At 32.5% G+C, this 16,249-nt stretch overlaps 2 protein-coding genes across 2 annotated transcripts; one reads left to right on the top strand and one right to left on the bottom strand.

Annotated features, from left to right (window-relative positions):
- Positions 1-324: 324 nt before the first annotated feature.
- On the top strand, positions 325-2,345 carry LOC127104474 (uncharacterized). The gene is made up of 7 exons (XM_051041650.1): positions 325-854; positions 1,125-1,186; positions 1,379-1,458; positions 1,551-1,645; positions 1,928-2,006; positions 2,105-2,169; positions 2,282-2,345. Exons 1-7 carry the CDS (start codon positions 325-327, stop codon positions 2,343-2,345), a joined length of 975 nt encoding a protein of 324 aa, XP_050897607.1.
- A 1,838-nt stretch (positions 2,346-4,183) lies between these two features.
- Positions 4,184-9,776, bottom strand: LOC127100375 (inner membrane protein PPF-1, chloroplastic). The gene is made up of 11 exons (NM_001426981.1): positions 9,282-9,776; positions 7,703-7,813; positions 7,452-7,526; positions 7,266-7,326; positions 7,036-7,109; positions 6,836-6,940; positions 5,458-5,565; positions 5,278-5,381; positions 4,820-4,969; positions 4,619-4,742; positions 4,184-4,544 (listed from the first exon to the last, which is right to left on the bottom strand). Exons 1-11 carry the CDS (start codon positions 9,588-9,590, stop codon positions 4,437-4,439), a joined length of 1,329 nt encoding a protein of 442 aa, NP_001413910.1. The 5' UTR covers positions 9,591-9,776; the 3' UTR covers positions 4,184-4,436.
- Between the last annotated feature and the right edge of the window lie 6,473 nt (positions 9,777-16,249).

Raw genomic sequence — 16,249 nt, 5'->3', positions numbered from 1 at the left:
CAACTGCATCATCTGGTATAGCTGCAACATTATTACCCGGTGGTAGGACTGCACACTCTCGATTTAAGATCCCTATTGATATTCAACCGAGTTCCATTTGTGGTATTGAAAAGCAAAAGGATCTTGCAAATCTCATTAGAGTTGCTGCCGCAATCATTTGGGATTGAAAACCAATGACAAACAAAAATTGTTTGGAAGCCTTGGATCGATCATTACAAGACATTTGTAGCAACAATGCTCCATTTGGTGGAAAAGTTCTGATCATGGGGGGGGGGGGATTTTCGTCAAGTTCTTCCTGTTGTAAGAAAAGGTACTAAGGCACAAATGATTTCAGCGTGTATTGTTCAGTCTCATTTATGGAATCATACCAAGATTTTGCGTTTGCGTCAAAATATGCGATCATTGCATGATCAAGAGTTTGTAGAATTTCTTATTCGCATTGGTGATGGTGTTGAACCTACCAAACCAGATGACATGGTGAGGTTACCTTTACATATTGCAATCCCATGGGAAGGTGAACATTCCATACAGGTACTTATCCAACATATTTTTCCTAATTTAGAATTGCATGGTTGGGATGCCCCATATATGGTACAAAGAGCTATTTTGACACCAACAAATGATGATGTCCAGAAATTGAATGATATGATTATCGATCAGTTTCCAGGAGAAGAACATAATTTGTTATCGTTTGACGAGGTTGAAGGAGATAATCATAATTTATACCAGCAAGAATTCTTAAACTCAATTGCACAAGGTAGTTTGCCACCACATATTCTAAAGATAAAAAAGGGTGCACCATTAATGTTATTACGAAATCTAGATCCTAGATATGGATTGTGTAATGGGACCCGGTTATTATGTCGTGGTTTATTTATGAATATGTTGGATGTGGAAATCCTAACAGGAAGCAACGCAGGAAAACATGCTTTTTTGCCTAGAATTAAAATAAAAACATCTGCAAGTGATGGTCTGCCTTTTGTCCTTAGTAGAAAGCAGTTTCCTGTGCGGCTAAGTTTTACAATTACAATAAATAAATCACAAGGACAAACCATTCCAAATGTTTGAATATATCTTCCACGACATGTTTTTAGTCATGGACAATTATATGTGGCTTTATCCAGGGGTGTTTCACAGACTACAACAAGAGTTTTAACTAGGGAAGGAAAATTGAAAGGAGAAGATGGTGACTACACAAAAAATGTAGTCTACAAACAAATTCTTTTATCGCACCCGCAGGTATTTATTAAGTACATTGAAAAAATTTCTCACACGTTGATTCCCATTTTGGTTACACGACATACCATGTTTATATTGTATTATTTATATCATAGATATATAATAACTAAATATAATTTTCTTTTGCTTTAATATACAGCCAAACTAGAACACGATGAAATCTTTCAATTATGTAAGGAGTTGAGACGAAAGAATGTTGAAACTTGCTTCAACATGAAAGTAAGTTATACTTAATCATTTATTTTATGCTTTTATGTTAGATATAAATGGGGTGATAGTTATTCTCACTATTCTTATGCAATAAATTTTAGATAACAGACTTTGAAGATAAATGGAACACATGGAAGGATGAACAAAGTATTTCATCCATCGACAAACTCGACAATAAGGTGTATTTATCTTTTCCGTAATACGTATAAAAAAAATCTTGCAATTTCATCACTCTTTCAGTAACATTTTTATCATCCTCATTGAAACAGGTCAAACGTTTGAAAATTTACTCCATCGGTTGGAGCTCCACAGTGATAACAGATAAAACACAACTTTGGAAAATGGTGAAAAGAGAAATAATATCTCAAAGGATGAAGATGTTTTTTATTTTTGAATGCATGAATTTAACTGCTATTTGTGGTTTATGTAAATAAAACCATATATATTTACTAAGTCCATTGTTTTCCTTATTTAACAGAAATCCAGGTAATTCAGAAACAAGTCATAACTGTTGTTCTACCAAATCTAGACTAAAACAAAGTATCTACATTCTCCAGGTATTATTTGTGTCGCAATAAACCATATTATATTCAAACGAGTCATATGTTCTGAATGTATTTCTTTTATAATATGACATTTCGTCATGTATTTGTAGTTTTTTAAATCTCAAGAGCGCATTGATAAAGGGATGTACGAAGAATTGATTCAAATCTTTATAAGGTAAGCAAAAGCTATATTACACAACTTACTATTAATTTTACTATCTTTTTCTCTAAAAAAATTCTAATTTAAGAGTCTTACATTTTTTCTTTACTACGGAAAACAATTACAGAGAAAAAGAAAATACTTCGAATAGAGATTTTATGTTCGGCATTCCTCTTAAAGAATGTCATTGATTGCACAGTATCAATATTACTCTGCATGCTTCGATATAATTTTGAATATCTTTATTTACCATTTTCAAAATGTAATAATATTGTGCTTTAATGCGACCTATAGTAGAAACCTCATAAAAAGAATAACAAATATTTATTTTTCTCTGCTGTGCGCATTAAAAAAAGCGGGCAGACGGGCACGGGAGTGCCCGTCTGAACGCTAGTTAAAATAAAAAAGATAATGGAGAAAAAATCAGAGCATTTATTGCCACTAATATCATGTTAAGATTAGGGGTGGCAATTGGATCCATTTAGAGAAAATATATCCATCAAAAAATCCATCCAATCCATCCACTACATAAAAAATTAAGTTAATGGATTGATCCAATCCATCAATTTATAAGCATGGATTGATCCAATCCATTAATTTATAAGCATGGATTGATCCAATCCATCCAACACATTTTAACGATCCAATGAATTTTTTTATCTAATTTTAAAAATTAAAAAAAAACAAATATTAATTTATTTATTTTTGAAAAATAAAAAATAATTTTTTTTTCAAAAAAAAATCTTTTTTGTTGAAAAATAAAAATAAATTTATTTTTTTCGAAATTTTTTTTTTTTGAAAATACAAAAAATCGTTTTTTTTCCAAAAATTTAAAAATAATTTTAAAAAATACCAAATTTTGATTTTATTTTCGAAAATTTTATTTTTTTACGAATATAAAAAAAATATTTTTTTTCGAAAAAAAAAACAATTTTTAAATTATTTTTTTCGAAAATACAAAAATATATTTTTTTTTGAAAAAAATGTTTTTTCTCGAAAAAAGTTGATATTGTTTTATTAAAAAAAATAAAAAATAAATAAATTTTTCAAAAGAATAAGTGATTTTTTTCAAAAAAGAAATGGATGGATGGATATCCATCCACTAAAAATATGATAATGGATGGATGGATATCCATCCACTAAAAATATGATAATGGATGGATTGGATGAATTTTTATTCTGAATGGATGGATTGGATTGGATATTTTTAAAAAACTTTTAGTGGATTGTTAATGGATAATGGATTGTTTTGATCCATCCATTAACGATCCAATCCATATTCATACAATCCATCCATTTTGCCACCCCTAGTTAAGATGACTATAGGGAAACATTCCTCTTCATTGTGAAACGAAAATCAAAAGGAGAGAAAGTGAAAATATTGATTAATGAAATGCTTAGATTTACAAAGAGTTCATAGGGGTCTATGTATAGCCCATTGATTAAACAATTAGAGGTCCAACAGATCGGCCAACAAAAACTCAATAAGAAAAACGTAAAAAAGAAACTAACTATAAGAACGAAAAATAGAAAAAGAATGCAGGGAAATTAAAGAATAATTAAGGTGTAACAGTTATTATGGAATAACGGTAAAGTTAAAAAAGATACGATAAATAATTGACATAAATTGGAATAAATGAATTTTTAGTTTAGAAGTTTAATTGGAATTTTGGTTTTCCTATTTTATTTTATTTTTAATTTTGGTCCTTAAGTTTTAAAAATCACGATTTTGATCCTTATTGAATTTTAATTTCTTTTGGGACTAAAATCCAAAATAAAAACTTAAAAAATAACTTTAAAATAAAATAAAGAGATCAAAGTTACAATTAAGTCTAACTTAAAAGATGAATAATTTTTTTATTTTGTTTTTGGATAGATAAAGAAAGATTGAGAGTGAGTGAGGAAGAGAATAGTGGCAAATTAACAATGCAATATCAAGATTGACACGTTAGAATATCAATGACATGGCGGAATTGATGTTACATGGGAAATAAATGATTAGATGTCAATCAAATAGTTTGGGAGGTTGTTTAAATATATTATAAATAGATTTTCATGGTTATATGTTGTCATTTCCTAATAAGAAAATCTTGATTGTAAGAAAGTAAGAATATGTTAAAGGACAATTTTATTTTGCTAACATGTGGAACTTAAATGAAACAAAAGATATTTTGCATGATTAAATAACATGTTCAATAAAATTGTCAACCCAAAAATGATACAAACTGTTTGACATATACAAAACTTACTATAAACTACAAACAAATGTATGTGGTCCACTATCATGCAACAGGCTTCCGCTTTGAACGCTTACTTCTTCTTTCCCTAGAAAAACTTTGAACCTCTTGGCTAACTTTAGAAGTGTTCGATTCTTCTGTAACTTCTTGTTCCTGTATAAAGTTTGATTAGCTTGGGGTTCTTCGGTAGAGTATACAATTTGTGACAAGGAAAGTTGAAAATTTACCTTGTTGTTTTCTACATCTGAGCCATCATTGGACGCAGAAGCAGAAGCCAAAGGCTGAACTTCCTCCACTGGGAGTGCCTTGATTAGCTTTTTCTTCTTTTCCTCTTCTTTTAACTGCCTAAACCTGTGGATCACCAATTTGTCATAAGCATAAGAGGGATTGAAAGACCGAGGCTGCAACTTGTAAAATAAGACACTGACCTTTCACCACCCTTTTCTGGCTTAGAAGCTGATCTCTTAGCTTGTCCTGCAGTTATAATTCCGCCAGCATTTTCATTAACAGCGGGCTTTGCACCTCCTAGTTTGCGCAACCATACTTGTTGAGCTGTGCTAAGGACATTATTTGTAAACCTAGTAAAAGGAATAGAAAGTCAATCAGTAACTAAATTGTTTCTTTTCTCAGCACACAAACAGTGTTGTTTTAGCTCACATTACATATTAGGCAGTCATATCAAGGAAATGGTTTCTGAAACAAAGAAGAGTTTATTGTATGGATACAATAAGTAGATTTTCTGACCAAATTTGAATTGTTTATAGAATAGAAGATAAATATAATTGTAACCCATAATAAAACAGATAAAGAATGTATGAAGTCGTGGCAAAAATAGGAACTTAATAACTAGAAAGGAGTCCATTGATATAGTTGGTAAAATACTAACCAGTAAATTGTTAGTCCTGATGGGACAGATAATGAGAAGTAGCCGATCATGAGTGGGAGAAACTTGAAAATAAGAAGTGTATTCTTTTGATTAGGATCATTTGTCTGTAAAAAAAACAAAGCAAGTTAGGACTACCTGGTAAGAATAAAATTGAAAGAGAAGGATAACTGACATGCTCACCTGAGGGGGTTTCATGATTTCCATTGAAACATATTGAGAAACAATAAGAAGAACAGGTAAAACAAGATATGCTGCAGTGTCATACCAACCCAAAGGTGGATGGCCATCCTGCATAACAATTAACAGTTGTTTGTTATGATATTGTATAACAACAACAAAAACATAAAATCAACTTACAAAGTTTACCACATATTTTCTTTTGATAAATGACTGCAGTAGCAAAGCAATTTCCATCTATAACATCACCATTATTACTCCATTTTGTGCATTCTTTTATGTTATCATGACTTATAAACTTCAAAGCATTATATTATGATTTATGAACAATAAATGCTATTATCCATGCGGATATAAAGAAGGAAGTAAAATCTAACAACCCCCAACCACCAACAAAAAAAAAATTAAAAGAAAACATTTTCTTGAGAAGAGAAATTGGGAAAAGAGCATCAACCAAAGAGAAGAAATACTATAGTCATCAAGACATAATGTTGTTTTCCAAGTTCCTAAAACTAATAAACACTGAGCTCCATAAAATTACAAAGCAACTAATTGATGTAGTAACGGCCATTGTAACAAGCAAAATGATTTTCTAGGGGAGTCTTTGGAAGAGCGTACTTAGGCATATCTTACTAGAATACTTTGATCAGTAGTTTTCAATTAATTATCATAAGCTTTCTAGGATAGGCTATACGAGAACTTATTTTCCTAATGAAATAGCTCATAAAGAACTTAAGTGTAACTTACTCTCATTTCCACTTCTATGGTAGAAACAACTTATACATAGCTCAAATATAACAAACGTTTGTGAATAAATGTTCAATTAAGCAGTTTACCTAAATGCTCCCTTAGAACGTGCTCAATTAAGCAGTTTACCTAAATGCTCCCTTAGAACGTGTTCTGGTGAATAGAGCACACCCCACCCCCCCAAATGCTAAATTCATAACTAGTAAAAGAATTTGCATCACCAAATGAAGTGCATTTCATATTTATATGGTATATACTATTTTATTTTATGATAACTTGCATCCATGCTGCATAAATCAAGTCTCATATTTACTGAAATCTAAGACCAACTGGGACAGTAGTGCATATGCATAACTTGGAAAGGAACTGCACATAATGTCACAGACAAGCGCCTAAAACAATGCTGCATTACTAACTACTTAACTTTGAAAAGAATTTTTATCACCAACTGTACTGTAGTGTAGGCCATACAATTTAGAGTTTTATGGTTTCAAGAACCATGACTAGGAAAGAGTAAATAGTGTGATGTCTGAAAATTGTATTTGTTGCAGCCCCGGATTCACAAATACAATGAAAAGAAATAGCGAAATGCAAATAACTATTTTGCCTATGAGCAAAGGATAACTTTACTTACCACAAACGGAAAAAGCCAAGAAATTCCGGATCCGCTTTGTCTAGCAGCAATGCTAGTGGGACCACCCAGAGAAGGGATCCATAAGAAACCTTCTGTTAACAGTCCCTTCAAATTAAAAGTTTTCAACAATTAGGGAAAATTATGTATTTGAAATTTGTCTATCAAAATCTCAAATTACAATAGTTTATTCCATTAATTACCTCATTTGCCACATTAGATAAAGCTTGGTATAGACCAATCCAGACTGGAATAGTAGCCAAAGTTGGTAAACAACCTATACAAAAATAATGAAATCATCTTCTATAAGCACATCCCAGTTATGATTATGGAACTGTTTTGGAATCATATTATCGCATGTCAAAGCATTATTATACAGAATTAGTGTTGAGAAGAAGAAAATGATAAAGACAACAGTAAGATAAAAATGTACCTGCCAACGGGTTAACCCCAGCCTGAGTATAAAGCCTTGAGGTCTCAAGTTGTATTCTTTCCTTGAAAATGAGAGCAATGAATTAAGTGTTTAGAAACAACCATGCTATTATTTTAAGATACAAATCAATATTTACTTGAGATTAAATTGGATGCTTAATAAGTAATAAACAACAACACCCCTTACCTGATTGCCAGCATATCTTTCTTGAATGGCCTTAATTTTAGGTTGAAGGTTTTGCATAGCTAGTGTTGATTCAACCTACGTGTACTAAATAAAGTCAGAATTTCATTTAGTGAGATATAGTGTGTGTTGAATTTTATATTGCTGAAAGAAAAATCCATTTATGGATTGTTTATAATGTTTCGAATAAACAGGTTACCACAACTTAAAGTTCAGTAAATTTGCCAAAAGAAATTGCTGTGATTTGTACTAACCTGTTGCTTTGTCAAGGGAAGTGTAGCAGCCTTAACAATAACAGTTAGTAATATGATAGCAAATCCATATGAGTAAGGCACGTGCACGGAAGACAAACCATCCTTTAACACCTGAATACAAAAGAAAAGAGTGACATGAAATCTAAAGCACAAGTACTTGAGTAACAAGAAGCAAAACATTTCTGAATAGAAAATCCAACCCTCCAAAATATATTACAGAAATATGTAGCGTTTATTAGGTAGATTTACTTTCCTTTTGTGGTTAAATTACATATTAATGGCAGATAATAAATAGTAAGTCATCAATCTAAGTACAACAGGCACTTCAAATTAAAAGTGTGTTAAGCATCCGATGTGTGTCAGGTATCTGACATCCACAACACCAACACATATGGTTACATTCAATTATTCAATTTTATCAAATTGTTACCGGTTTCTATGTATTGGTGTTGGGATTTAGATTCTCTACCTTTGGACTGCAAAAGGTAAGATAACTTTAGGCAAGATCGTGATAAAATGAGAGAAAGTGATGTATGGAATGGAAGGAGAATCATGAAAGCGACCAAATACAGAGAGGGACATAGAGAGAAAGGTTATATATTTCACAGTTGGTCCATAACATTGAACACTTCCCCTACAAAATATCATTCAGGATAAGAAGTAACCTAGAATTTAACAGCCTTAACATCATCCCCATGTAAAGTTCGTTCAAAATCAACTATTTAATCTTCTAAACATGATTTAAAATTGTAGACTTCATCTCGTGATCCAGCAATATTCCAGTTGTGGTAGTGTCCGCAGCCGCATTAGACCGCAATTGTAAATCACAATAAATATAACATTATAACGAAATACAACATAGTGGCACAATGGCTGCATCACACCGTGTTAGACCGCAACAAACTATGTAGTGTTCACAAAAACTATCTTTCTAGCCTCCTTCTTTGTATCATAGATTTCTGCGTACCTAGAGATATTTAAAGGGATGGATAGTTCATAAGGAGAAGATAGATATGAGATTTTAGAGATGAAATGAGAGACAAGAGATAGGAGATGTATAAGATAACTAATAAATTATAGTAATATCTATGCTAATAAAAAATAAATTCACACTGCAACAACTGCAACGCGCGTCACAATAGCAACAGGGGCAACTGCATCTGCAACCGCAATTTAAAACCATAATGCTAAGTAAAACTCAACGATGGAGTGTATCTTAAGATATAAGCAAGCTAAACTGCCTCAAGAATACAAGTTCCGTGAATTTGAAGGCTCTCAATCTTGACAAATGCAACGCAATCCTTATATAGTAAGAGCTTGCTTTGATGGCTTATCCAAGCTTACATAGTGCATAAGCATTTACAAAACTTGTTTGGAAGAGCTTTCAACATATTCATAAGCTGGTTTCATTATTCAGTGTAGATTATGAATACAGTTACACCTTATAGCTTATTAGAACAATATAACTTAATCATAAAAATAGCTTATAAATAAAACCTACATAATAATAAAAGCTTAATTAACTCGTTCACCCAAACATGACCTAAAAACTAAAGAGCACACGAGTTATGAAAATTACCTTGAGAACAAACTCCATTCCATCAGAAATAAAACCGAACCAACCTCCGTTCTTCTGCGCAGCAACATCAGTGGAAGCAGCCGCATCCGCCGCAACAGTAGCATCGGCGAGCGTGTAAAGTAAACCTTCGGCTCTAGCGAAGATTCCGGATAAGTCAACAGAATGACTTACGGATTGAATCGGAGGAAGTTGGTGGAAACTGAATTGAACTTTGGTGAAAAGCCTGGTGCGATTAGGGGAGAAAGTACGGTGAAGTGAAGGAAGTGGAGTACCGAGGAATGATGGAGAAGAAATCAGTGTCTTCGCCATGGATGAGAAGGTTTGTGTACGAGACGCTTCAGGCTTGAAGGCTTGAGGTTCTCGTCACAGAATAGAGATGAGAGGATATTCTTTCTTCTTTTTTTCGAATTATTGTTATTATTATTATCCAAATTCGTTTAATTTTTTGCGAGGCAGAGACAAGGTGCACGATATGGCTAGTGGTGGATTTTCAGCCAGCGATTGAGTGACACGTCATAAGATTATTACCGGTTATATGCTTTTTGCGTTGCAATTTTATTAAGGTTTATACGCTATATATATTTTTTTGGTTAGAAGTGGAAAAGGAAAGGAGACGGGTGATTCTATCAGGAGATTTCTTAAAATATTGATATACCGCTTAAATTTTATGTTTTGTTAGATAATTATTACAAGTATTTTTCTTTCTTAAAAATATGAAATATTTGGACTAGTTATTTAATATTATCAACAATCTGCCATAGTGATTTCAAATATTAATAGACTCATGACGAGAATTTAGATAGAGATGTAAAGTCAATCGACATTCCAATGTTCATTAACGGGAATTTAGACAAAAATGAAAATAGTAAGGATGTTGACGACAAAAGGTATAGAGGTATGATTTGATCTCTCTTATATTTTATTGCATCTAGGCCTGACATTATCTTTAGTGTGTGCATATGCGCTCAGTATCATTCCGCTCCTAAGAAATCAGATTTACAAATTGTAAAGCGCATTCTTCGATACCTTCATGGTACATATTAGTATGGATTTTGATTTTCCAAAGGTAGAATTTTGCTCGTTGCAAATCCGATAAGAAAAGTACTAGTGGAACTTGCCACATATTTTCAAACTCCTTAGTTAGTTGGCATATCAAGAAGCAACTCTTTGTTGTTTTGTTAACTGTCGAGGCGAAATACGTCGCAGTTGGTAGTTGTTGTGCTCAAATTTTATGGCTCAAACAACAACTACTTAACTTCGATGTCAAACTTCAATGTATTCTAATAATGTGCGATAATACTGGTGTAATTAACTTAACAAAAAATCCAGTATTATACTCTCATACTAAACATATTAAGATACGTCATCATTTCCTACGCAACCATGTTGAAAAAGGTGATGTCGTTTTTAAACGTGTTGATAGAAAAAATCGACTTCCCGATATTTTCACAAAACCTCTTGTCGCTGAGTCGTTTTTCAATATTCGACGAGAATTGAGCATTCTTGATATCTCAATTTTTTTCTAAAATATTTTATTGAATGTACTCTTTATATTTGTTTTAATCTTCATTTGAAAGTTCTATTTCATTTGAATGCATCATTCGTCTCTCATTCTATGAGGTAACACTACTACAAAATAGACATTTCGTAACACCCATTTTACAACGGTCTTCCTGTTAACCGTGGTAATAATTTTCTTTGGACATTTTTTTTATTTACTAAAATGCATTTCATAACTCTCATAGGTACTAACCGTGGTGAAAAGTGGCGTCTAGTCATGAGTTCGAATCCTAGCACTTACAGTTTTATTTATATTTATTTTTAAGCCACTTTTCATCATGGTTGGAACTTCCAACCGTCGTGAAAAGTGGCGCCTGGTCATAAGCTCGAATCTTAGCACCTACAGTTTTGTTTTTATTTATTTATTAAAAGACATACAACAACGGTTGTTTAAATTAACTGTTGTGGTAGGTTAAGACATACAACAAGGGTTGTTTAAAGTAACTATTATGATATGTACAGTTTTATTTTTTTATTTTTTTATTAAAGTAAGCGTGTTATTGAGTTTTTTCACTGTTCTTAAACAAATTTTTATCGTCCATTTAGTGAGTATCAACGCTCAAGACACTACCATTAGTGATCTGCGTGAAACCTAAAACATATATGAACTTCAAACTTAGACGAACTTCATCTTCTACCTCCAAACATCTTCTTCCATTTACGACCCTCTATTTCTCCACTAAACCAAACTCAAAAACACCATTTCTTCCATAAACAAAACTAAAAAAACATCATTTCTTTCATTAATAAATTTCAGAACTTCATCACCTCTTTTCCAACTTGAATGAGACAAGGAAAATATGGATTCAAGTTAGCAATGTCAGTTGTTTTTGTTGTTGTTGTTGTTGTTGTTGTTGTTGTTGTTGTTGTTGTTCTTTTTGTTGTTATTGTTGTTATTGTTGTTTTTCTTGTTCTTCTTCTTCTTCTTCTTCTTCTTCTTCTTCTTCTTCTTCTTGTTATTGTTGTCGTTCTTTTTCTTGTAGTTTTTGTTGTTCTTATTTTTGTTAATCATGTTCTTATTCTTGTTCTTGTTCTTGTTGTTGTTGTTGTTATTCCACTGCTGTATTTTTTTTTAATTTTTATTAGAAGACATACAACAACGGTTTTTTAAAGTAAGCATTGTGATAGGGTGAGACATACAACAACGGTTGTTTAAAGTAACTATTGTGGTAGGTAGCATGCTACTTGACAAATAATTATGGTCGCACGACCATGGCGGAAAGCGTCATACATACAATCACACCTTACCTCACAATTGTTGGTCAAGCGTGGTGGTATCCCTTTTTCTAATCATTGTGATAGGTGTTTTCTGTAGTAGTGTAATATCGTTTCACTTATATCTTTGTTCATAAGTTTTTATATAATATGTTGTTTATCTATGTCTCTTGTATTTGATTGCATGTTTATGTTCCACAAATGTGTGATATATTTGATGTATGATATAATTCATGTTTGTTCACTTCCAAAAACTTCATTGTCAAAACTTCATTGTTAACCCATGCGTATTTTAATCTATATGTTTATAGTGACGTCATGTTTTATTTCATCATCATATGTATTTCATGTTATTATTTCTTCACATGTGAAGTATTTTTGATGTCATTGATGATTGAGCATATTATTTATTTACTCTTGCATGAAAAATGACATTTTTGCATGAATTTTTCTAAATCTGCAGTGTATCACTAGACTCAATCCATCAATAGGTCGACCTAAAGTCTTCAACTTTAAAAAAAAATCTTTCTGGATAATATGTGTCGACACATAGCATAAATTCCTATATTTTCAAAAAAATTGTTTAGTAGGTGTCAACTCCCAGCTCGTATGGGTCGACACGTTCAAAATTTTAAAATTTTCAAAAAATTATGTTCAGTAGGTGTCGACTCCCAACTCGTATGGGTCGACACATTCAAAAAACAAATTAAATTATTTCTTCTCAGACTTTTGGTATCGGCTCACTAGGAACTCAAGAGTCAACATGTGTGATACCTTATCCTTCTTTCTCTTCTTTCCACGCCTTTGTCCCTCTTCACCTACTCAATTACTAATTATTTTTCAACTTATCTTCATTTCCTATAAAGCGTAGGCTACCTTTTCTTATTCCTAGAAAAACCTCTTCATTTCTATTTCAAACTCTTCATAAAATATCTTCATTCATATTCCCAAATATCACTTGTTTTTCATCTGATTTCCTTTTCTTTGTGGTATTAGAATCAAATTCTCATATGTTGGGTTCTCCCATATCACCCAAAATCTTAACATTCTCATTCACACATTTTATCAAACATCTTATGTGCATAATCTTAAATACAAAATTCATGTCTCCCAAAGTAAACAAAGGTAAGAATGTTGTGGGTACATCCTCATCCAAACCTGTAAGTGTTTTTTCTCTTCTTCATACTACTTGTGTTGAAGAGTTTGAGAAAAATTTCAAAAATAGGATTATAGGAAACAACATGTCTATGATCCCGTGGTTGCTACTCAATTACACATTCCTGAGATTGTTAATCTTATGGAGTATCAAGAGATTAACAACTTTTTTAAAGTCTCCACAGACTACAATGAAGAATTAATAAGAGTAACTTATGTTGGGTTAGAATCAAGGGAAGGATCTACATTTCATTTTAATATGGGAAAGACTTTTCTACCACTTTTTGGAAGCCTCGTGGAGGGAAGTGTTTGATATTTATGTGCTATCTCATCAAGCAACTTTTTCTGATCATGCACTTCATCTGAATTTCGATTTAAAAAGTCACTTGAACTCATGTCTAAAAGCACCAAGGCTAGATGATAGCTTGGTTAAGTTGTCAACGGGCTCTTTGAAGAGAGATCCTCGTATTCTTCATTGGATTATCAGTCATATGTTGTGTCTATGGAAAAGAGGTCATTCTCAGGTTGACCAAGTTGAGGTATATCCCATGTATATTCTTCAGAATAAATTTAAGATCAATTGGCCAAACTATTTTGTGTCAAGGATGTTTGTTGTTAGATATTATAATAGAGTGTCTCCTTATGTTACGTTTCGATGATTGAAAAGATTCTAAAGCACTTTCGTATTGGTGTGCCAAATCTTTAATGCATCTCATCCAATCAAGCTCAAGAGTTTAACAAGAGCACAATGACAAACATGGGGCACCATTGGTATAAGGCTTACTTTTATCGCATGAAGGGGTCTGGTTTACAACTACGATGATCCTACTGAATTTGGTTTTATTGTTGCTGAAGAACAATCGATTGAAGACCCACATCACCATGTGGATACATAAATGTCTGATACTCATCATGAGGATGATGAGGCGTGGATGTGTTATAAAGATCAACACGAAGACCCACAGGGGTGGGGTCAGTGGCAATAGAATTCTTGGACTCAATGTGGCACGACTGATGGACAAAACTCTAGAGTTAGCTCAAGTGGTGAAGAATCTTCTATTATCACCTTGTTGGAAAACACGTGTGTTGTGTAATAACCCAATTTTAGTATTTATTTCTTATATTATTATTATTATTATATTTTATTTTATTTATTTGGAGTGTTAATTAATTAATTGGTTGTTAGGTAGTATAATAATTGATTATATTAATTAACTTGGTGTGTATACTGTGTTGGTTTAATTTATTTGAACTAAATAGAGATATTATAATACTAGGTCTTATTGGGCCTAAGAATTAAATTAGACGTATCATTCTTTAAGCCCAAATATAATACTAGAATAGTAAGAGGTGAGGAGAGTGAGAAGTAGGATTCATTTGATTATTGACGGCAACAGAGAAAGAAAAGAGGAAAAGAAAGGAGAAGAGGGGAAGAACAAGAGAGAAGCTAAGGTTTCCAGAAAATTGAAGAGGTAAGGGGGAGAATCCTTATTATTATGGGTTAGTATGATTGGGTCAATAGGTAGAAATATGTTAACGTTGAAATCCCTAAATTTCATGGTTTTTGGAATTGTTAGGTTTTGATGAGTATTCTTGATTTGTGGTGATTAATTGTGTTTGGAATGGATATTTGGATGAAAGTGAGTGATAGATTGAGAAACCACTTATTTTTATTAAATTCCATTAAAGTACAGGTAAGGTTAAGAAAAATTCCAGTTTCGAAAGCGTTAACCGATTAACCAAAAGCGTTAACCGGTTACTTGTTAAAAATCTGCGCAGAAATTGCATTTTCTTTTGTGTTAACCGGTTACCCAAAAGCGTTAACCGGTTACTTACTTAAAAATCTGCCAGGAATTGCATTCTATTTCGTGTTAACCGTTACCTAAAAGCGTTAACCGGTTAACACTGTTGAAAAATGAAAAATGGAGACTTTAAAAGTTGTATTCATTTTGAAATGAAATCTAAGTGTGTGTATTTGATAATTAGCCTATATTTGTGAATGATATATTGTTATGAATGTGTATATGTACCATTGGTGGATAATTCATAGAGTTGAATTATGGTGGTATGTGGAATGTTAAGATGGTAGAGATGAGCTTAATTACATATGTGTTGGTATCTGTACATTCATTCATGGCATGGTCGGCTTCATGGTGGAAGCGGTGAAATTGTGGGTTCACATGATAATAGACGTTGATCCTTGAATGGAAATAGGCGTAGCAGACGTTGATCCTTAATTGGAAATAGACGTAGTGGCTTTGATCTTGTCCGGATCGGAAGCGTGGCTTGGATTCTAGATATTGAATCGGAAAGCGGTGAAACATTGGGTTCACATTGCGGTACCACATGCATAGAGTCACATGTCTTGCATTGAGTCACATTAGAGTTATGTGATAATTGAGTGTATGCATTGTTGTGATTGTGATGTGTGTATGAGATATGGTAATTGAATTTGGTGATGTTTGGATACATAACTTGGCAAAGTATGTGATTATGTGATAATTGTAGTTATGTGTATATTTAGGAATATAGTATTGGATTTTAATATTATACTCCTTGAGTTTGATGGATGTTTGAAATATGTGAAATAAATGTTGGTTAGTATTATTTACATGGTTATACAAGGTGTGATGAATTCCGTTAATTGTTGATTTAATCATTGTGCTTTATTATACTTCTTCATAATGATTTGAATTCTCACCCTTCTGTTTGAATGTTGCCTTTACATGGGCATCGTGCAGATACTCCAGAGTAGTATTGCTAAAGTAAGTGGATGGTAGCTCACTCGAGATTTAGCCGGAGAGTTTCCGTGTTTTGGTTTTAGAGACTAGATAGTGAGTCAATGCTCTGGTCATGTAACACGGGGTAGATTAGTAGTATTGAACTCATATCTTATTTGGATATGTATTATTTTATTACTTGTGAACAGGTTCATTTGCAATTGCTGTGTGAGAGGCCATAGTGCCAAATAGTCTGGATATGGTTTTATTTTATCTTGAGGAGATTATTGAGAGATGGTCATGGTATGGGACATGAAT

This window comes from Lathyrus oleraceus, chromosome 7 (assembly GCF_024323335.1).
Source record: "Lathyrus oleraceus cultivar Zhongwan6 chromosome 7, CAAS_Psat_ZW6_1.0, whole genome shotgun sequence".
Lineage (NCBI taxonomy): Eukaryota > Viridiplantae > Streptophyta > Magnoliopsida > Fabales > Fabaceae > Lathyrus > Lathyrus oleraceus.
Note: the sequence above shows the minus strand (reverse complement) of the source record. Positions and strands in the feature narration are given on the sequence as shown.

Coding starts and splice junctions, on each gene's coding strand:
- LOC127100375 (NM_001426981.1), bottom strand. CDS start 9,590: ATGGCGAAGACACTGATTTCTTCTCCATCATTCCTCGGTACTCCACTT. Junction 6,941..7,035: donor TATCTAATGTGGCAAATGAG/GTAATTAATGGA, acceptor TTTAATTTGAAG/GGACTGTTAACAGAAGGTTT. Junction 5,382..5,457: donor AAATCATGAAACCCCCTCAG/GTGAGCATGTCA, acceptor TTTTTTTTACAG/ACAAATGATCCTAATCAAAA.
- LOC127104474 (XM_051041650.1), top strand. CDS start 325: ATGATTTCAGCGTGTATTGTTCAGTCTCATTTATGGAATCATACCAAG. Junction 1,459..1,550: donor AAACTTGCTTCAACATGAAA/GTAAGTTATACT, acceptor AATAAATTTTAG/ATAACAGACTTTGAAGATAA. Junction 2,007..2,104: donor AAAGTATCTACATTCTCCAG/GTATTATTTGTG, acceptor ATGTATTTGTAG/TTTTTTAAATCTCAAGAGCG.